At 40.3% G+C, this 23,021-nt stretch overlaps 1 protein-coding gene across 1 annotated transcript in view; it reads left to right on the top strand.

The window, feature by feature from the left end:
* Positions 1-12,185, top strand: part of pcdh7a (protocadherin 7a) — a 44,270-nt gene extending 32,085 nt beyond the window's left edge. Inside the window, exons 4-5 of the mRNA XM_069530305.1 lie at positions 5,832-6,033; positions 8,187-12,185. Coding sequence (XP_069386406.1) covers positions 5,832-6,033; positions 8,187-8,719 — 735 coding nt within the window. The 3' untranslated portion in view covers positions 8,720-12,185. The remainder of the gene's footprint in view (positions 1-5,831; positions 6,034-8,186) is intronic.
* Positions 12,186-23,021: the final 10,836 nt, after the last annotated feature.

Here is a 23,021-nt window from a genome sequence, read left to right as displayed (position 1 = left end):
GACAGCGAGGAGGTTTACACACTAATTACCTTGATGACTAAGCCAACCTGTGCACATGCACAAGCATGCACATCCTCACACTGCAAACGCGCACACACACACACACACACACACACACACACACACACACACAGATTCTCACAGGCTGACATAACACATCTTGCAGGCTTTGAAAGTCCCACACTCATGCACTGCTGTAAAACAAAAATAAAGGTGTGAAGTCTCATAAGTGTGAGCATATGCACGCACGCACACACACAGGTGCACTGCAGCACGCGCTTGCCCTGGAATAAAAACTATATTAGGAACATTTTTTTTCGGCTTCCTCAGAGCAGCAAGATTCAGATGGTTACATTTACTCTGAGTTCAGACCCATCATCCGTCTGTTTGATTCACACTGATCGGCCAGAAATAACTTAACAATGACTTCCATACACAGCATTGGGACGCTCACACGCTTGTGTAGCACACATGCATTAAATGCACATTGAAGATACATAAACACCCTCGCACTCAAACACACTCACTGTGCCGTGTAGATGAGTGCAGCTCCCATGTCAGTATTGAACTTTAATGGCCCGTGTCAGATTAAGGGAAAGGTTTTTTATGTCCTTCGTCAAACTCAATTAATATTCCATCAGGCATGAATTCATAGGCCACACTGGTCTTCAGCCAATTTATTTGTGTATGTGTTCACATGTATGAGTGTGTGAATGTGTGTTTCAACATTCATTAGATATCTGGCATAATTAATAATCAGTCCTTACTGCTTTTGCTCAGTCAAATAATAGAAAGCATGCCCAAATACACACACACACACACACACACACACACACAATGTACACAAACAAGCTTTTGTACTTTCTGAGTCAGGCTGGAAAACATCAAGGAGTGCAGAGCATGTTTTTTTTCAGAGGGAGGTAGAAGCTGGTAAAGCAGGAAGGAAATGAAAAGGGATAAATTTAAGGTATGAGCAGAGAAGAAAGAGGTGTAAAAAGCTTTAAAAAGACAGCCTTGACAGGAAAAATGTTCGAATGACGAGGGAGTAGCTGGAGAAAAAATGAAAATAAAATAAAAATGTAAAGCCGATTCTGGGAAGAAGCGAGACAACAATAATGAGACATGAGAGAGACGGGCAGATTGTGTAGTGTGTACAATTAGTAGAATTTAATGACTAAAATATGCCAAAATATGGGATTTGGCAAAGGAATAGAAGAGAGATTGGTAAATGAGCGAAAGACTTTTGAGAAGACGGAAGATGAGCAGAGAAAAAAAACAGGAGAAAAAGGGTTAAGGAGTGTAGAGATGTTGTGGGTCAATAAAGCCTGCTGTGTGGAAAAGGAGTGGGACTCATAACGAGGTCAAGGACACCTCATCGATCGCCACATCATAAAGCTGACTGGCAAAGGGAGGAAGGGATGGATGGGAGGGGGGAAGAAGTGAGAGGGAGAGTTACAGCTGGGGAAAGCAAAGTTGACTGCTGAAGGAAGGAGGGAAGGAGGAAAGGAAAGATGGAGGGAGGAGAGAAATAAAATATAACCATCAGGGTGAAGGAATGAAAGGGGGCAGCTCTGCTCAGAAAGAGTTTTAGGGGGGGAATTTAATTAGATGGAATCACAGCTGAACACATGAATTCTGTAATAGAAAACACACACACACACACAGTACTGGGCCTGCAATAGTACTAACAGTACTAACACTCTTTGTCTGTCAATCACCCCCTACCCTGTGGCAGGGGCTGGATTTCTCCACTCATAAAGTAATCCCAGCCAGCCGATCATTGCATCTGACATGTGGTGGATGGGAATAGATTAATGGACAGATCGCCATTGAATTTTGTTCAGACATTCATGGTCCCCAAAAGAAGAAAACCCAATGACTCGATCAGCTGATTGTCAATAAAATATCTCAAAGAATATTTTGATGGATCATAAGATACATCAGTACTGTTATACATCAGTGTGATAAGAATTAGCAAAAATGACAGTAACCATCTTTGAAAGACAAATGTATTTATCGCTCACTTTGACTTTTTAGTTTGGCCCATGCCCCATCCACTAACAAGGAGAAGGCAGTATTTATGACCTATACTACAGCCAGTCACCAGGGGGCAATCAGGATGATTTGGCCTCATTTTTAGGGAGAAGATATGTCGTCCATCTTTTATAAACAGTTTATACCAAATACCTGCCAAGGTAACGATCTCCCCAACAGCTTCAGACAGTCTTTGTGATAAGCGATATTTAGCAACTAGCTTGCTAACAGACAGTGAACATGGTAAACATTATAGCCTACCTGCTCAGCATAGTTGTTGCAAGCATGTTAGCATTCTAATAGGGTTTAACTCAAAGCGCCTCTACATACAGGCTTAAAGATAGAGCTGCTAGCTGTTAGCACGACTTTAGACTTTCAGAAGTCTTGTTGATCAATATCAACCACTGTTCTGGGGTATTTCCAGTATCCTCATAGACTCCTCTCACCATCTGGTTGAAAAAAAATTAACTCCATCTGTGCACAACAAACAGAATATGTTCATTGGGCTATTTCTGAATGTATTTCCTGGTAGTTTCTGTTAAACACAATAAAAAATATTGATGTACGATTTTGTATTAAATCATCAGATATTTTAAGTTAAGTCAGTATTCAGTTTTTGGCTCAGATTTTACAATTTGAGCATCAGACAATGGAGCAGTTTAGAGAGACAAATGAGGACAAGTAGAAAAGAGTGTTTGAGGATCCTGGAAACACCTTCACAACAGCACTGATCATTGTGAAACAACCCTCTGGGTTTTTTGAAGAGTATTTTTGTAGTCAGATAATGGGATGTCTTAAAAAATATAATTGCATGGGGGCGCCTTTTCTTTCTGAAACTGGAAAAGTCACCTGCAGTAATTGAGCCGGGAGCGAGTAAAGACCGATTGCAGGACCAATGCTGCAAGAAAAGAGCTGCTCACATTGCTTGCTAGAGGTCACACGCAGAACCCAAACCGGAGAATCAGATGTCATATCAGTTGTCATATCAGTGCCCATTGTCGTGAATGCACTGTTGTTGTGACTGATGTCACCGATGTTGATGAGTCCTAGCTCTCGCTGCTTTAGAGCACTGGTAGCTGATTTATTAAAGGTTTATTAATATTGAATGTATCAAGTGTCCAAATTACACCATAAACAAGTGTGAAGCCGATAAAATGAGAGAGATATTTCTGGATTTAGTGGATAGATTTGACCCTGAGAAGCCATTTAGATCAAGAAATCTAAGATTTCATGATTTGGGAATTTCAAGATTTAAAAAAAAACTTACCATCCTGAGATCACATGATTAACTTTCTGTTTTCACTGCAGCAAAACCAAAGTGATCCTTTCATAGGTCTCCACTCAGCCTCGTAGTCTTTCACCCACTTTTCTCTCCCTGTGCCCCTCATCTGAATGAGTGGAAAGGAGGTTGGATGTCTTCATCTACAGTAATTCTCTAAAAATACATTGCTCTCTCTCTGTGGAGAGTTTGGAGGAAGCCACTGAGATTCCAGGAACTGTTGCTTTTCCATTAGCCTCTAATATGTCTTCCTCTTCCTCAGTCCTGCTTGCGCTCGCCATCCCCGCTGTCTGAGCGACTAGGTCCCTTTCATCTAAACATTGTGAAGAAACGGCAGAAGAAACAAATGCTCTGCTTAATTAATTTTTTCTCGCTCGTCTTGCACGTTCATTAGGTGAAATGATCAAATGTTCCTTTTCTTCGGGTGTTTAGAAGAAGAAGAAAAATAAATGAATTGGTGCATTTTTGGCTTTTATCCCAGCCGTCCATCAGTCCCCCCCCAGATTATCCTGAGGCGGCATTCCGAGCTTTAAGTTTTTTCCTGCCTAATCTGCCTCACCCCTCAGTTCCCTCACTTCCTCTCTGCATGCCGTGTGTTTCAAAGCAAATCTAATTTGAAAGGGTGGTAATTTTGCAAGCAGATAAATGAGTATGAGAGGAGATAGGAGGGGTGTTGTATAAAAACGGGCTGCCTGGTGCAGAGTGATCCCCCCAGGCCAGACAGAGTCATTTAACTCTCTCTGATATTCTCTCAGCATGGACTTATTACAATCTTTTTTTCTTGCTCTGAAGTGAAAGCCTGTCCGCTAACTAGACTGGGGTGATTTGTGGGTTGAAATCTCAGCAGGTGTGATGCACAGTTTGAGTGAATGACATGAATCGCCACCACTTTCACTGCAGGATGGGGAGATTTCTCACTAGCGGTAGATTGCCCGTTGGTTCCTGCTCATATCTATGGCTGCAGTCTACCTTTGAAAGCCCCATGGTTGGATTTCAAGCTTTCATAAGTGGAATTCATAATTCATTTCATTCACATCTCAAGCAATCGCACATTGGAATCAAAAAGCCAGAACGAACATCAGAAAACAAGTTTAATTACTTGTCGTGCTAAAAATTTGAAATTAAACACTAAAAACAAAGCAAAAGAAATCTATCTAAAAACAATCCCACAAGAGTCTGTGGTTTGGAAAAAAAGAGAAAAAAAGTAAACAAGTGAAAAGACTGAAAATCTTGAATTTGGTGAAAGACTGATGATATATAAGATGCTGATGATATCCTGTATTTTTACCTCCCTCCGCCAAGAAGGTAATGTTTTCAAACCTGTCCGTTTGTTTCTTTGTAAGCAAGATTACAAAAAAACAACAGAACAGATTTTCACAAAAATTTAAAGATGTGTAATAGGTTAGGTAAGAACCCATTAAAAGTTTGATCTGGATCCTAAAGAGAGGACTGATCCAGCATTTTCTTTTACTGTCTTGAACAACATGTTGCTTGTGAGTGTGTGAAATTTGGTGCAGCTTGATTAAATTTAAAGGAACCATCGGGCCCTGGCAGAGGTATATGATCTTTTAAGTGTCATTCTAGTTGTTACTACCAACAAATCCAACGAAAAGACCAAAACCAACCATCCATCCATCCATCAATCAATCCTCCATATAAAACTACAGTAGATTTTAGATGTGGATCCCAAATAGTTTATTATTTAATTTATTAAAAAGGTTCAATCATTTCCTAAAACAGCAGGACACTGAAGATTTTAACAACCATAACTCAAACAGGAGTAAATTTTGTCATAGCTGGTTACTACTTCCAGCCATGTATAAATACACGTATAAACGAATGTGTATTAATACGCAGAACCATCCTGCACACACAGAGAGATGGTGTAAATGGGACTGAACTCAAATAAAACTACATTGGCCATGTTATTGTTAGGGAGGAACATGTCACCAGTGTATCGGTGGGGCTCACTTTGTTTTAAATTGTCTTTGCCACAGAGGAAGAAGTGATATGAGGCTTTGGAAACACACAAGACTTTTAATAAGAAAAGTGCATCACTACCTTTGCTTTTTTCCATGTGGATTGTAGACTGTAAGAAAAATATAGGACCAGATGTGTCATTTAATCCTTCAATTGTTTTAACACAGCACCAAGTAAGTGTTTTTGAGAGGGGACTCTATACTGTCCAGCTGCTGCTACTACTGAGCACCATTCCAGATGAAATTTAAGTGTCTCCAAGCGGCCCAGAGGTTTGTAAACATCAGCCTTGTCCAGCAGCATTAATCTAAACTGGGATTAAAAGATGGCCGAAACTTTGCAAGGCTGCCGTGATTGGTTGATGACTATTACCCTGCATTGTAGCGGCTAAGCCCATAATCAAGGCGAACACATTCAGATAATCTGAATATGTCTTTGCAGACCCCTGCCCAACATCAGTCTAATCCCCAGATTTAGAGTCTCAGATCAGGAATCCTGGATGATTAATCCCATATTGTGTGTGTGTTTATGTTCGCTGCAGGGGACCCTTCGACGGGTGACCTTCTCGGTAGTCAGCCAACCCCAGGACGGCGGTTGCTATGACAGTGGCCTGGAGGACTCAGAGACGCCGAGCAGCAAGAGTTCGTCTGGGCCGCGGCTGGGTGCCCTGCCGCTGCCGGAGGAAGGCTATGAGAGGACCACGCCGGAGGGCAGTGTGGGGGAGGAGGAGCATCTGGAAAATGGTCAGAGCGACCACACGCACACACACACACACACACATCATGAAAAAAACAGCCAAATTCATTGAACTCTAGAAATTGGGGTCAAGAGGCTACCAGAGTAATTTACTTGTATTCTTTTTGTCACTCAAGGCTGTATGTGCTGTATTCTCTGAAAAGCTTAGAAATGTTTTTTATTGAAACCTTGACTGAGGAGTCTTTTTCTTTTCTCATGTGATGAATGTGAGAACGTGTTTGACAGTGTGATGCAGCTGCCTTGTGTTTGTTTGAATGTGCTCGGCACATTTTGTGTGAACCCTTGTGTGTAAGAGCTTTTTAGAAAAACCCAATATGCCGTAGTATGTTGTGCAAGGGGCTCGTCCATGGCCTTGCTGTCACTCAGCAGCCAAATTATTCCCTTTCAACAAGAAAATTTTATTTTTACCCTTTTTTTCTTTTTACCAGGTCTGTGTCAAGGATGGAGATAGACAAAAAATAAGCTTTTTGTATTTTACCTTCTTATTTTCCTCCTTCCTCTGTGTATACTCATGCCAGAGCTGAAACAACAGCAACAACAGGGTACACCCAAGGTCACTGCAACCTTGGTCACTGCCTGTACTTCTGAGGCTGTGTATGAGCTCTCAGTTAAATGCCACCTTTTTCGCCCACACGTGAAATCTTGCAAGTGAAATGGATTTCTGGATTTGAATGGCGAATTCTGCTTTTCAGAAAGCAACAGAAAAAAAATTCTTGTGAATAATTCACAATAAATTGAATTTAGAGAATCAAAGTCAAAGGTTTGGATGTATATTTACTTTACTATGATCTGTAACATGACGCCTGCACAGTCACTTCATCTGTCATCATTATAGTTCCTGTCTCTATTGAACCTGATGTCGGTATTGATTCCTAAATGACTGGTTTACATAGATAAGAACTTTAACCTTTGACCATTAACTCCCAGCATCAGTCTCCGGTGCCTCACTAACCTTTTGAACCAACACTCATTGAATTTTATACGTCTCATATATGTAACACACTCTGTTTAGATTTGTCATTCAACTCTCTCATAATTACCTTCTTCTTTGGCGTCAATATTTGTTTGCTTTGACCTCACCTTTCACCTTTCATGAAATGCTGAGCACAGCTCAGCTATTTTAAATAATATAGCTTTTGAAGTCAGCAGTTTTCATTTTGCTTTAACAGCCTTTTTCTAGCCTGTCTTGCTTCCTTCACATACATTATACATTACTATTATTAATATACGTTTTTATGACACGCTTGTGTTTCTCCTGTTTTCCTCAGTGTTCAGCCTTTTTTGGGGGGAGAATTACATTTGAGGGAACCCTCAGAATATGATTTACAACATTGTCATTGAATTCTGAGTGCACATCTGTATCCGTGCAGTTGTACAGTGACTGGTTCCGAGTGAACCCAACAGCATCCCACAGATCACCATACTGCGGCCTTCTGGAGAGGCCTCTTGATCTAAGAATTAGTTTACTTTCACTAATTATAATACCATGTCTATTGAGCAGTAGTAGATTCATTGGGAGCTGACAGGCCTCACCGGGCTCAAAAAAAAATATTGATATTAACATTCAGGTTTGGGTCAGGAAACAAGCAAGACAAACTCAGTGCAGAATGTCTGTCGGTAGCAGGTCAGGCTTGGTTGAGCTTTTCTCTGGCTCAAATAGGTTTAGACTGAAAAATGTGTCCTGAGCCGCACTTTACAACATATGGCTCAGAAGGAAAAGAAGATTAAAAAAAGTAATGCAAAAGTATCGTGAGGTAAGGCGAAAGTATTGCAAGAGGACACAAAACGTATTACAACCTAGTAAGAGGTATTGTGATTTAAAGCAAAATGATTGTGAGATTATGCAATATTGCGAAGGGACGCACAAGTACTGTGAGAAGTCGCAAAACATATTACTCGGCAACGCAAATAGGAACATGGGGTAATGCAAAATTATTGTGAGGGAACGCAAAAGTTATCCTCATCTCACATTCAACTCATTTCCTGTATTTTGTCCATCTCTTCTCTTCCAGAATTGGCCTTGTGTTAATACTGTATAAGTTCAACCACTCCCTATGTGTATTTTTGGTCCTCAGCTTCAAACTCTTTGGAGTTTCTGTCTCTTGTTTCACACTATCCTTTGTTCTTTTTCTGTGTCCAGATGCCAGACAGCTGCCAGACGTAGCTCTGACAGGAAAGTGCACCAGGGAGTGTGATGAATTTGGCCACTCTGACACCTGTTGGATGCCCGTCCGCCCCTCACCCCGCCAACGTCACGGCAGCGACCCCCCACGGCTCTCCACCTTCGCCCCGGGAGACGATAACAACAATCTCCGTGGCCACGACCATGAGAGTGACAGCGAGAGTGCCGGCAGCGCAGGGAGCTCAGAACCCGGCGTTGTCGTCAGCGGAGAAGGTCAGAGATTACCCATGGCCAACGGGGATCCTCTCGGCACCCTGGGTGGTGGAGACCGCAACAGGAACATGGGCGATCACAACCGTAACCTTCTGAACCGCAAGATGACCTCAGCATCCTACGACACATTTAGCAGCGCAGGCTTCGGGAGGCGCCAGCCGGAGGAGGAAGGAAGAGAAGGCCAGAACCCACCTGAGGTGATACCACTGACGCGGACAGGAGGTGACTACAAGACCACGTCCTGTCTCACACTGTCACGCCGCGAGGTCTACCTGTGACAGCCTGGCATCGGAGCACAACTCCTTGCTCTGAAAGAGAGGGAGGGTTGAAACTTTACTGGAGGGCCTTTTAAACCTGTGAAGATGTGAAAATGTCAAGGAAGATGTTTTCCAAAAGCTGTGCATCAAATCGGAACTTTTGGATTCTGACTAATATTTATAGGCACTTAAACTTTAGCAAGTGATGGATAAACCCTTCAGCGTGCTCTGACCACAAGAACTTTCTAAAAAAAATTTAAAAAGTGTTTTTTTAAAACTACTAGCAAGAGTTGCCCCCAGGCAAAGTTCTTATTATGTCCTTGTGGAGGACAGCTTCATCTTCTCTTCTTACCTGACTCTAAAGCATGCCTGACCCTCTGCCACAGAGGGATGAGTGTGAAGAAGAGGGAGACTAATACTGAATAAATCCTGATGTTGTAAATGCACATTAAAAACTTTCTCTGAGGCTATGGCGGAACAGATTTGGACTCAACTGATGAACCATCTCCTGAAAAAACCACTGAGGTCTTAAAATCAATGAAAAGAGGTAGCAGGTCTTTGATACTTGGATCAATTCAAACCAGTCAAACTTTTTAATGCCTAATCAACTCTATCGTAACCCAAGACAGGAATATTAACCAATGAAACTCGTAAAACCGTGAGTCATAAACTGAGTACCAACGAAAATGTGGTCGCTGTACAGTTACTTAAAAAATAATGATTCAGTAGAAACTGCAACTTTTTTTACATTTATCAAATGTAACCATTTAGAATTCAAGGTTCTCACAGTAGTGCCACAGTTTGTCTGGCTCATGTGAAAAAATGTGTTAATTATTTTTGCCTTCACATCCAGTATGTATATATCGTATGTGTGTATTTGATTAAAAAAAAGACTGCAGCGTCCTCTCTGCCGCTGCTGTCCGCCATTTCAGAGTGGACTGACACGCTGGGTCCTCGACGCCTCCAGCGTCTCCGAACAGTGTCCATGTATCATAAATTGTTCTTTCAGACACATGCGCACGCACACGTACGCATGCACGCACTGACACATACAGACGTTAGCATGTGAACACAGACTCAATCAATGCATTTACAGAATGTGAACATGCATCGCGCCACAGTTTTTATGCGAGACTCAGTGGCAGTGTAACATAAAGTATATAATAACTTTGCATTAAGTTTCATACAGAACAACATGATACACACACACACACATGCACACACACACAGCATATTTACACATAAGTAGAAACACAAACCATATTAAGAAGTGTGCAATGCGCAAAATTCATATGCACTATGTGTGTATGTCTTAATTATCATTTTTTATCATATTTCCTCTCATTGAACTAGCTGTAGCATTTTGCCTGCTCTTCTCCAGCCAGTATTTAAACATGAAATGTATTTAAATAATTACTCATCTCTCTGACTGATGTCTGAGGCTTCATCAAAGGGAATTTCAATGACATCTACTGTATGTATTGATAAATAATGTAGGGGAAAATGAGATACTCTGCATACTGTAAGTAGGACTCATAGAAAAACCAAAATTTCTGTAGTTTCTGTAAGAAAAAAAAAAGGAAAATGAAAAGACTGCATGAAAGAAAGATAAAGCTTACTTCTTTTCTCTCTTTTTTAAAACCACACGCCTTTTTGGATACCATGCCTATTTGGATACATCTGTACTCTAAATGCGTGTGCTCACGGGGAAATGGGAGATAATGATGGCAGCGTAGGGAGTCAGCTGCAGCGGATTAGACTATTGCTTCTTTATCGCGACTCAAGCGAGTTTGGGCTAACCTTGGGCCTTTCCTCTCAGTTTCTGCAGCCCAGAGTTGGCACGAAGGGTGCCGCAGGCTGCACCAGAAAAAGAACACAATGCAGTGAGAGTGCAGAGTGCCTGCGACCCTTTTCACCGCACAGTGCCGACCTCAACACGCCCATACTGCTGTGCTGAACCGTGCCGATAACAAACTCCTTCACATTTGTCCTCTCCAGCAGCTACTGCACGACTCCAGACACACTCTGCTGCACTTGGGCTGACGAGTGGGTGTGGATGAAGGCCTTAGATCTTAATTCTCATCATCAGTGTGTGGTTCGGTGGTGTGATAGGGATAATAGGGTTAGGTCGTCCCTGCGGTCTTAATGAGTTTCCTTTCACCGCTCTCCTCCTCCCTTGATGTGCGCAGATCTCATTAACGTTTGGATTGGCGTATGTGTAACACTGCTGGAAATTGTGAGCGAGTGTGACTCTTCATTTTTCGGGCTGTTTTGGACGAGACTAGGCGAAAGGGACGTTCTTGTTTAAGTACAACTTAGTTCATGAGATCCCTGTAGAGCTCAGAGTCAGAAAGAAGAATAACACTCAGGTAAGATGCACAATAGTGTTTAACCTTTTAACTACTTGTGGTCACAGCTTGACCGTGCCCTCACTCGTGTGCGGAAACAGTATCGTGACTTCTGCTTTGATTTTTCAGTACGATTCGGGCTGAGAAATGGGTAATTTACTTGTGTGATTGCACTTATACCTGAACAATTCTTCAACTTTACAACTCTGTAGCTTGTTCTGGGTCACTGCTGCACTTACTCCCTGAGCCTTCGTTACCCCTAATTCCCCAACATGGCTGTTTACTGAGCTCTGCTATCAATGGACTGTGCTAAAGATGAAATGAAATATATGGAGTTACTGCTTATGTCTGTGAAAACAATCAGAACACCCTGCAGGGTACAAACACTGAGGCAGGTGAGCACTCTCTGGGAACAACGTGTCTTAACCCCTTGGACGCTACACAAAAGTCTTGAAGAACTTGTGTCCCAGTTTGTGATTTGCAGACAGAGACTCTGGACACGGCCTCGCCTCATCACACTGGCGGATATTTTCCTCAAAACTGCTGTTTTATGGCAGCTCCATTATGGCACTTTTCAAACCCTCCAGTCTGGATTTTAAGGGAACTTGCTGTACATGAATCTGTGTGGATGTGTATCTTTTTTTTTATACTGCACGTTTAAAAAAACATGAATATGTTTCAATCTACTGCAAAACAGAGGGGAGAACGACAGAGTTAGTACGTCTGAGACCCATCACCCACTTCTCTAGACTTTTTTTAAAAACGGACGCCTAGGTGGACATCACGTACCTGTCTTCCCCCTCATGCTGTTATCCTTATAGCCATGTACAGATAAAAATTACACTGTAGAACATACAACTCAAATCCATAACAGACAATGGCATGCTTAAGGTCTTAAAATCTGCACTTGAGATACAAAAAAAATGAGAAAAAAAATGTTATTTTTTATTGTTCCTCTTTCCTCTGTTTTCTTTTCTTATGGGGCTGGCTCTGTTTCTTTTGCTGCTCCATTCCTGTAATTACATAACGAACTAATTGCATTTGCTATGAGGAGGAGGAAGAGGAGCTGTCGACGAATGGTTTGGTATGAAGATGAATCATGTAAAAGTTTGACTTTGACATTAAAAACTTCAAACACTCTTGTTTTGCCTGTTTACTTTGTGAACACTTTATTTTTAATAAACCTTTGTAATGTTAACTAAAAATGCAAGTAACTTTCTAATGGGCAGCATCAATTAAATGTCTACAAGATGTAACTAATGGTTTTATTATTGATTAAAAGACAATTTATAACTACGTTTGGGTTGCCAGGTTGTAGAAAATCCTCCTCCAGCATCAAACTCACTCTTCAATTAGTTAACTTCAATTAATTCTTCATCCAGTGGACTAAGTGGCCTCTCATCTTCTGGAAAAATTGCCCAAAGCCTCTTACTAACAATTGTAGAATTTATTTTTATTAGCTGTCTACTAACATCTATAATTGTGGGTGACTTACAAACTCTTGTTTATATCATTAGCTTTTTACCCCCTCCAAAGAGGGTGTATTCACCCCTGTCCGTCTGTCTGGTGGATTGTTGTTTGTTTGTTTGTAAGTAAGATTACACAAAAAGAACCTAATGGATTTCCACAAAACTTGGTGGAAGGATGTGTTATGGGTCATAGAAGAAATGTTGTTGTGGAGCCAGGATTTTGTTTTCTTCTCTTTTTTTAACATTGCGAGGCATTCAACAATGTTTTTGGGGCCTTGGCGGAGGTATGTGCTCAACTGAGTGCCATCCAAGTTAGAGTCATTAATCACAGCTAATGAACTCAGAAACGTGTCTTATTCAAATGGTGCCACATTTTTTAACTGTTGACAAAACAATCTCCATTCAAGGTCCATTTACCAACTTGTTTGGGAGCTTTTGCCTGTAGACATTTGTTACCCCCCTCCCTCCATCTCCTACTCCTCCTCCTACTCCTCCTTTTCTCATTTTCTTTTTCCTCTCTCAGGACGGTGCGATGAGCGTGATTTCGTGGAGGGGGATTGAAGGGAGGCAGGAGAGGAGGAGCTCTTTTTGTTTTCTCTCCACCATTTAAGTCGCGGCAGCCTCTGTAGTCTTGTTATTGGTTTTTGTTCTAAGTGGTTATTTTCATTTAGGTATAGTCAGGAGAAGTTTCTGGGTCCAACTCTGGCGTGGCGTGCTCCTTGTATGTTGCAGTCACTGAGTTGAGCCAAGTAAACGTTTGAGGTTGCGGCCAAACCAATGTGGTGTGGTCAAAAGCTACAGAACAAGGGAGTAAGTGGTGATATGTTTCATCAGCTGCTGTCTTCAAGGTCAACTGTCATCTCGTCGAACCAGCAGAACCACAACCCTCCCATTTGGCAGAATGGCGCCTTGATGCTCTTATTTTAATGTGAAATCTAAATTTAGAGCTGGCTGACACCCAACTACGGTGTATTTCCTAGAATATCACTTAAGTGTGGAACCATCCATCAAGTTTATCTCTGAAAGGTGAATTTTCTAAACTGGGTCCTGCTGCAGGAAAACTGCGGAGAGCAATTTGGACTTAGACTTATCAGAAAATGTCTCAGAGGTGTTAAATGCAGCAAAGATTAGTGTGACGGACTTAAAATGTCAGAAAAATCCTGCAATCTGTGTCTTTTTGTCTCATATGCAACACTGACACCATGTGGTAGTGTATTTCGCTTACTTACTGGTTGTGTGGGGATAAATATTCTGTAATGAGGATCAAATAAATAAAGGTCAAAAATCTGTTTCCATAAAGACACAACAGAAAATACAAACAATAATGAAAAGCTACAGACACACTTATTTGCATGCTCTATTTAAAAGCCATTACTTTAGAGCCAGCAGCTATAGAAGCCTCCGCACCTTCAAGATAAATTTATGACTGACAGTAGAGTCATTCTGCTATAAAAGATTGGAAAGACATTGAGTGTGAGACAGTCTGGAAAATGATCATGTATGAGTGTAAGGCTCTTCATATTTCATACTTTGTGTCATATCAGGTATAAAATGGGTAATGGCTGGATAATACATTTTCTTCGGTTGTAAATTAGACTTGTAAATCAGGGGAAGTGAAGGGCATTGTGAATCGTAGGAATGTTATATCCCAAAACCATGTACAGAGTCATTCAGCTTGTCTTCTCAGCACCGTGATGCTCAGCAACCCACCTCCATCCCTTTACCCCGGGGAGATACAAAACAGGCAATGGCCTGGGGCCCAGAGCTGTGAGCGGGCCCTGAAGAACCCTCTTAAATTCTGATGTCAGCTATGAACGGGAGAGTGCAATGACAGAAACCTCTTAACTTCCGATCCCTGAACATACTATGATTTGGTTTCTGTTTATAAATGTAATATAGTATCTCCAAGTCAATTTCTGATCTACCTTGACCAGATAAAGCCACTCAACCCATCACCCACGATTAACACACATATTAATATCAAATGGGTCATGTCCTCCTTGTCACCACGTTAGGGTGGAATTGTGTTCTTTGAAAAGTATCTGAATATCAAATTGTGATGCTTTCTACAGGCAGCAAAGCCACTGAGAACGTATCCACCACTGATTGTTTCTGCCTTAATGTGATCCATTTTGATGTGCTAGCTAGTTTGATGGTAGTGACGGTTACTTGAGCAGAGGTGAATTGGTCAAAGGTGGTGTCATGGGCTTTCATTATTCAATAGATCTTGAGCTCCAGTCATCAACACCATCATCATCCATACTTTTCCCCCATGAGGATCTACTTCCTAGTCGTATTCTAAGTGCCAAAGGCTATTTCTTCTGTCCACATCTCATTCAGACATTTTATTCTCTGTCGTTCTTCTATAAGTTTCTTCCATGATTGATTGACAATTTGTGGAACTGTTTAATTTTGTTTCCTCATTATCTGCAATTACTATGATAACTTGTTTTAAAATGACAGCATGTGTCACATCCACTGAAAGTCTTGTGAACAACTCACCTCAGTTGTGAGCGTTCAGGAAAGAACGGTTGAGATGTTACCATCCCCAGCGGAACAGTTCTGCAAACTGCGATAAAGTCATAAAAAGCACATAAAAGAAAATTCATTAAACTGCACAGAGAAAAGTATTAGCAACTGTCCTAGAAGCATCAGAAGCATCAGGTATCATATCAATCAACTTGTAAGTCAGCTCACATAAGTGGAAATCGTAAAAGACTTGTCAACGCTATAAATCACCAGATAAACAGAGCAGGAGTTGTGTGCACTGTGAAAAGAGGAAGTCAGTATCTTTGAACTCTTAATTAAATTCCAGGAGGAGACCCAATGGAGGAGTATTTTATTGATTTTATAAAGATAGAGAAAAGTCTTGTGAGGGAGGTGCCTGATGAAGTAAAAGCCAGAATGTTAACCTCCTCACACATTGTCTGGTTTATCAAATGGTCTTCAGGGTTGTCAGAGGCCTTTAGGGGCGTAAGCACATTCTCTTTTTTCCGAATCAAAGTGAGCTGAATTGTCTTTGAATTGCCTTTTACATGTGGAGACAGAGAACCGTAGCCTTGTGGCTTCCAAGTGGAAAAGACGTAATCGTGTAAAATGTTGAAATTTCCCCGTCTTGTTCATTTGTGCTCATCCCGCTGGGATGAAATCTGTTTTGATGTCCAGTGAGTTGACGTGTATAGCTGGGTGCTGCAACCCTCCGGCAGCAGAGAAACATTCAACATGAGTACAGCTGAGCATAAAGTGTTGCAGATGTGATAAATCCTGTCAGAGTGCAGTGTTCCTCTGTTAAGGAAAGCCTTGCAGCAGAGCTGTAAACACTCGTTCTCGCTGATACGCCAGGCAGCTTATAAGAGGTCTGATCCTCCCGTGTTCCTCCGTAGGCTGTCATTTATGTCTCTTCATCTTTTCACGGACACATCAGCCTGTATTCATCAAAGCCCTGCCAGCTGTGCATTCTTGGTAGAATAGAAGGAAATAACACATACACAACACACTTTCATATGAAAGCAGATTGTTTAGCAGGATGAGAACTGTATGCATCAGCTTTCATATACACATTTAAAAAAAATGATTGAAAAGAACAAAGTTGATAATCTTAATAAATAAAATATTGAAATTCAGTATTAAAACAATAATAATAACGTAACAGAGAACACATGGAGGTAATAATGGTGCACTGGGTTACTTGAAGTATGCCACTGATTCTGCATGGCTCATTTTATCTTGAGTCGCAGGGGGAGCTGGAGCCTTTCCCAGAAGACACTGGGCAAGAGGCGTGGTACACCCTGGACAGGTTGCCAGCTCATCACAGGGCCGACATATAGAAACAAACAACCATTCACACCTACGGTCAGTTTAGAGCCTCCAATTATCTGAACTCCAAACTGCTCTTTGGACTGTAGGAGGAAACCAGAGTTCCTGGAGACAACATGAAGAGAATATGCAAACTCCAACAGAAAGACTTGATCCAAGAACCTTCTTGCTTTAAAGCCACAGTGCACACAACTACACCATCCATCCATTCATGGTTGCACCATCAGCTCACTCATTATTAGTATAATTTGTCACATTCAACATTTCATCCAAGAAACACTTACCCTTTGTTTTAACCGAACTCCCCAGGCAAAAGGCCTGAACCTGCAGGAGGTGGTCTTTTAACTCCAGCCCACAGGAAGTGGAGGAGGACAAAGGCAGATTGAAGGGGGGGGGGTTAGATTTAGAATGGGTAGAAACTTCTTGTTTGACTTTGTTATTATTTGTTTAAAGATAATCCTATTTGTTTGTGTATATACGTATTTTGATAGGTTGTTTATGTTTGTATGTTGATAGTTTATTTTGGTAGTTAATGTCGTATGTTTGATTAGGTTTCCCCTGTGTGGCTTTCTGGACTAGTCCACCTGTGTATATATACCCCCTGTTTGTCATTTGTAAAGAGAGTTGTGTTCATGTTGAAGCTGTTGGAGCCTTTTAGCTTAGTTGACCCTGATTTTTTTCCACTTTTGTAAATTGTATGGGTATTTCAATATTTGTTATTTGGGAAAAAAAGGATTTTCCATTTTCATTAAAAAGGAAAAATTACGTTTTACACCTTTGTCCTTTGCCTTTCTGCTTGATCCCAAACAATATCCACATAATATAAAACATATTGGCAATGCTTTTACTGTAAAGTGTAAAGTGTGTATGCTGTTTCATGTTTTGTGTTGTGTTTCTGATGTTATAATCATAGTCTTAAGTATAAAATACTCACTGTTTTGAACAATGTTGGGGCATCTATATGTTTAAGCCTACAGATGTACAACCATTAACATTTTGTGAGGCAGACATCAAGGAAGAGAGAAGTATCCGGTTCATTCTAGTGGATTTCTGTGGCACAAAAGACATTGGGCTAAAATAATATAGACATAGAAAAGCAAGTAACAGACGAACAGTGCACTGAACCTGGAATCTTATGATGGTCAGTATATCCGCCAGACTCATAATGAGGTTTCAAATCTATAGAAAATATTTAATGGGATTTTCACTGAGAAACAGGTCAGCTCTTTGGGGGGATATATTGAATACAGCTGAATTAATGTAAATACAGTGCACTATATGATATATATATATATATATATAGTTATACACTTTATAAATATAATACAAACATTGAAATTACATTTTAAATTAACAGATTATCATACTGTCATTTTGATAGAAACAAACCACTGGCTGAATTTTAATACAAGCATTAAATTCTGTCCCTGTTCCAAGTCAAATTAGTTTTGCTCACCATAAACCTGATGGAGGTTAATGAGACCGGTCCAGACTGCCATATGTACCAGCTCTGTTTTTATGTCATGGTTCTGGGATTTCAGGACAATAAAAGTTGATGGTCACAAAATTCACCATATCTACACTTAATACAAGACAATTATTTTAATATAGAAAAACTGAGAGCAACAGAGCAGTTAAATGTCAATGTGAAATGTAAGTGTGGAACTTTTGCAATGTAAAAGTAAGTTAACTTTTCTGATTGTCGGTTTTTCCTTTTCTCTGTCTCCTATGTCCTCACAGCCTTACTTACCTCTGTAGACTGTGGTCCTCAGAAAGTAGCATAGACTTGTGTGTGTGTGTGTGTGTGTATGTGATGACTAGAAAGTGGTGTTTCGGGATCTTGTGTTGGGAGTGATTGCAGAGGTGTGTTTCCTCTTGTGATCGTTGACGGCTCATAGGCTTCTAAATGCTCAGAGACAAACACTCTCTTGTTATGTTCCTAAAGTTGTTGCTCAGCCCCTCAGCTGTTGCGTGCTTTACTAACTAATAATTTAACTTTCAAGTGTGTGCGTGTGTCTGTGTGTGTGTGTGTGTGTGTTTGTTTGTCTGTGTGTGTGTGGATAATTGACAGCTCCGAGGTGTAGTTGTGACAGCAAAGATTTGTGGGTAGTTGTTTGGCAGCTCAAGGCTGTAATTTTAAAACATATAATTATGTTTGTATATTAGTAAATTATTGCACACTCTAATAACATTATACTTGGTAATAGTATTATGGCAGTAGTGGGGGAGAAGCCATATTTACTCTTTTTTAATGATTTTTGTTTGTTTATTTTTGGTGTAACATCGATGCTCACTTCATCCATCAAAATTGCCTCCTTAAAAATTAAATGTTGTATCCAGGACTGTTCTAAGGGACTTTGGGGGCCCCAGGCAAAAGGGACCTGGGGGGCCCTTCATCATACAAGACCAAACCAGACCCACAGGCAAGGTTTTCTTATGAACCTGAATATACATACATCTATAGGCCAGCCTTAGGAGCAGTGTTGACCTTGCAACAAAGCTCACTATGGACACCAATTGGACAAAAGGTGGAATTACACTCTGATCCTACAGCGTGCGTTTGAAGTCTTGCGTTAAGTTAATTTGTTAGCTTCATAGTAATATTAATTTTTCGTTCATGGCCTGCTGCTCTTATACATTTGTTGATAGGTAAAGTGATTATGAACATTTATGAAGTGCCACATTCAGAAGATAATATTATGATGTTAGTAATAAAAGCACTGTTAATTACAATGTTATAACAATGTCAGTTTGACTTGTGTAAAAGATGTTATACTTTAACTTTAACTTCAGCAGTTACCAAATTGCACTCACCAAAGCGTATAGATTCAAGTCTCAAGTTCCAACTTTTATTAGTGATGTAAGTTAGAGCAATTTTTAAATTGAAATAAAAAAGAAAGTAAAAAAGAACATAATATTAAAAAGTATACTGTTCAATAAAACTATATACATTCAAGGAAGCAAGTGTAAAGCCAAAGTGGCAAGTGTAAACTGTATGTTTGTATTAGTACATAAATACACATTTTCAAAAGTTAGTGAGCAGAACGGTACAAGGTGGTACAGGCAGGTAAAATCATCATCAGTCCCCGCATGAAAACAATTTTAAATTCAGAACATCTGTATTTTTGTTTCTGTATTCATCTGCACCAACTTGCATAAATATCAGTCCTCATATGTTTTCTTTGATGAATAATTCTTTGAGAAATCATTGAAAATATTAAAAATATTAATTTTTGATCCAAATCTCCAGCAAAATATAGTGGCTTCTTACCTGTTCTATCCATACCACACTTTATATAATCCTGCTAACTAATTAGTAAACAAACAAATGCAGATGAAAAACTAACCTCCTTGCTGGAGTTAAATATCTATTGTCGACCACTGCACATAATGAAGCACTACTGAATTTCTACTTTATTTTGGGGGTTTTATTGAACCTCATCTGCAATCTGGTCGTATTCAGAGAGATAAAGCATATTTTTGTTAATTGCACATTGACTGGATGCAGCTCAGAAATGCACAGCAGGGACCAGGGGGACCATCAGTGCTGGAAGAGCAGCACAGCTGGCTCAGTAATGTGCCTGGATGCGGCTGATTCCCTGTTATTCTCAAACAGCGGTCCGTACACTTTCAAGGGATGGGGAGTCTCTGTACAGTTATGGCACCTTTTCAGATGCCTGCACACCCAACACACACACACACACACACACACACACACACACACACAAAGCAACTGTTTTCAATTCACGTGATTTTCCGATCTGCTGCAGGGAAGAAAGAGAAACAAAAACTTTGCATAATTCCACTCTCACAAGCTCAATATTACATCCCTTTGGTTCGCTCCCTGAGCAGATGGCAGTGGCAACATGCAGGTCTCTGCTAGTCTCTGTGAAGGTGATGTTGTCTGGATTCAGTTCATCTGCAGCAAAAGCCAGAAAATGTTTTTATAAATAAAAATATGTGGGGCCAGTAGAACTCTAGGAGAAGAGAGGATCCCAAATGTCAAAATGTGTGTGTGTGTACCATCTGCTGCAAAAACAAAACGCTCAACAATTTATTTTTGTTGTGATTTGTCCCTACACTGTAGTTTAAAGGGACTATTTTAGCTTATTGTTTCCTCTTTTGTTTTAAAATGTATTACCTTAATTGTGTGTCAGCTTGTTTTACTTTCTGTCTTTGTCTTGTTTACCACCTCTGTGATTGTGAGACCTTGCTGTAATTTCACCAGTGTCCAATTATCCCTGCTGCACCCTCTGTGTATTTACTCTGCGTGCTCCCAGTCCGCCTTTGGTTTGTGTGTTGATCTCCCTGGTTTGACCCTGTGTCTCTGTTTGTCTCACTGGTCCTGTTTGCTACTCCAGTTTTATTCCTGTGCTTTCTCCTTTGTACCGGTGCCTGTTTGGACTTATTTTTTGTCTGTTCTAGTCCTAATTGTCTCCCTATCATCTGAGTTTTGTTTGCATTTGGCTCCTGAAAACCTTAAAATTGTAACTGTAACAATCTTATAGATCAGAAATATCATGTGCCCAGTTTGATACAGTAGCATGTGCTAGTCTTCTGGGGTGTTTGTATGTTGGTTGCTGTCCTGTTGAATTACAAACTGACAAGCAACCAACGAATTTAGAGGAGAAATGTGATCTCTGGTCCTGGTCAACACCTGGGCTGTAGAGTTGCGGATCGAGTGGACATTCGCAGTGTTGCAGTCGTGAAGCCTGCTTGAAATAAAAGCATCATCCATGTTCAATATGTTAAAGAGTTGTTTCTGATATGAAATGTATGCAACTGTATGAGTCAAATAACTTAATTTATTTATTTAGTTTAATTGAACCATTGTGAATAAACTCATTCACTGATGAGTTTTACTGTCAGAAAACCCTTAAGAGCAAATGACATCAATGTCCTCCAGATGTTTTATGAAAATGAAGTGAAGGAAATTAGGTTTTTATTGTTGAGGACTAAATTAACACAAACTCATGGGTGTAGATATACTACAGATGTTGTATAAATAATTTTAATTGACACTTTGGAAGTGAAAGCTTGTGAAAGATGATAACAAGCTGTCAATTACACTACATATAAAGACAAACAGTGAATTGGTGTTAAATACCCTGCAAACTCCTGTCGGGGAATGTTCACTATTTTATACTGTAAAATGGTATTTCATAATGCTGTCATTGCAACATTTATATCTTTGATGATGAATGATTAGTCTAAATAAACTCTAGATCAGTAGATTAGATGTCTTTAATGTATTGGTTGTAAAAGTTAAAACATTGCTACAGTATACAAGATCATTTTCATAATGACATCATGGTGATGGGGGGGGCTTATTTTGAAAATCCAGGCACTTTACAGGTTTCCTGGTAACAACCTGTTACTATGGGGGGGGGGGGGGAGAGACTTTTGAAAACAACACCGTGTGTGTGCAGTATACAGTGTTTCATGTGTGTAATGTTTGTTCTTATGGGAATCAGATCAGGTTGTCGACATGGTGTGTTCAATCTTCATTGAAGCCACACACACACACACACACACACATACACAAACACACACACACACATACACACACACACTCCTGTTCTCACTTCCACAACACACCTGCAGTCACCATCTAATTACTCCAGCCTTTGTCCCCCTGTCTTTATCAGATTATCTGTCTTTGTATGAAGTGTCCTGTTGTCTTTTTGTTTTCCAGCCAGTTTGATTTGACCAGTTTATTTTCCATCCGCCTGCGAACCTGTCATTTTGTCATCAGAAGTTACATTTGCATCGATCTGAATCAGGGGGACATGAGTCTTCAGCCTTGATGGAGCAGGAAAGTCCTCATTGCAGTTTGACAGGTAGTTTGTCAAGAAATTCAACACCAGACTGAAAAGCAGTGTTTTGCTGCCCTCTGTGGTTGAAACGTTCAGGCCTGTTCTCCACTAACCCAACAAAGCAGCACTGACAGGTGGGCTTGCACAGTGTACACAACAGCGATGGTATAAGGGCTAGTGCAGCTGAGAAGATGAACCACTAGAGGTCAGTAAAAACAGATACAGTTGCATGACCAACACCTACACTCATTTCCTCATGTCTTTCGCTGTAATAAAACCCAGTTTGCCTGTTTTACTTTGGCTGGTCTGTTTGTCCCTTTGCTTCAGTTTTCTCTGCTTTCACATTCTTTAACATTGTGAGATAGTAATAATTCATTGATCTTGATGAAAATAATCTGGCATGTTTTGGGACTGATATTTATGAGTGTGTGCATAATGGTGCAGATCCAAACAAACACATCTACTGTTGGGCCTTGGTGGAGGGATTTGCTCTACTAAGGGCCATTCTAGTTTTACACATAACAATTCTATACCAGTGTTGGGGCCAGTAGCTCTGTCAGACATTCATACTTGTAAAGTAAAGAAGGAAAATGTCTACATCATAAAAAGAAGCAAAAACAAGGGAAATTTCATAAAATACTGAAAAATATATTCATCTTACAGAACCTGATTCTTACAGTTTGATCTTCTACATCTGGAAAGTATGTGAACATAAAATGTGTCACTAAATTCAATATTTTCTAGTAGATTTCAACCTGGTTCTCCAGCAGAATTTCAGCCTCAAACAGTTACATTTTCTAATGGAGGACAGAAATAACAATTTGTGCCTCTGCTGTCCTTGATTCTTTTGCTTCTACAAAATGATAACCACTAA

Source organism: Paralichthys olivaceus, chromosome 8 (assembly GCF_024713975.1).
Source record: "Paralichthys olivaceus isolate ysfri-2021 chromosome 8, ASM2471397v2, whole genome shotgun sequence".
Taxonomy (NCBI): domain Eukaryota; kingdom Metazoa; phylum Chordata; class Actinopteri; order Pleuronectiformes; family Paralichthyidae; genus Paralichthys; species Paralichthys olivaceus.
Note: the sequence above shows the minus strand (reverse complement) of the source record. Positions and strands in the feature narration are given on the sequence as shown.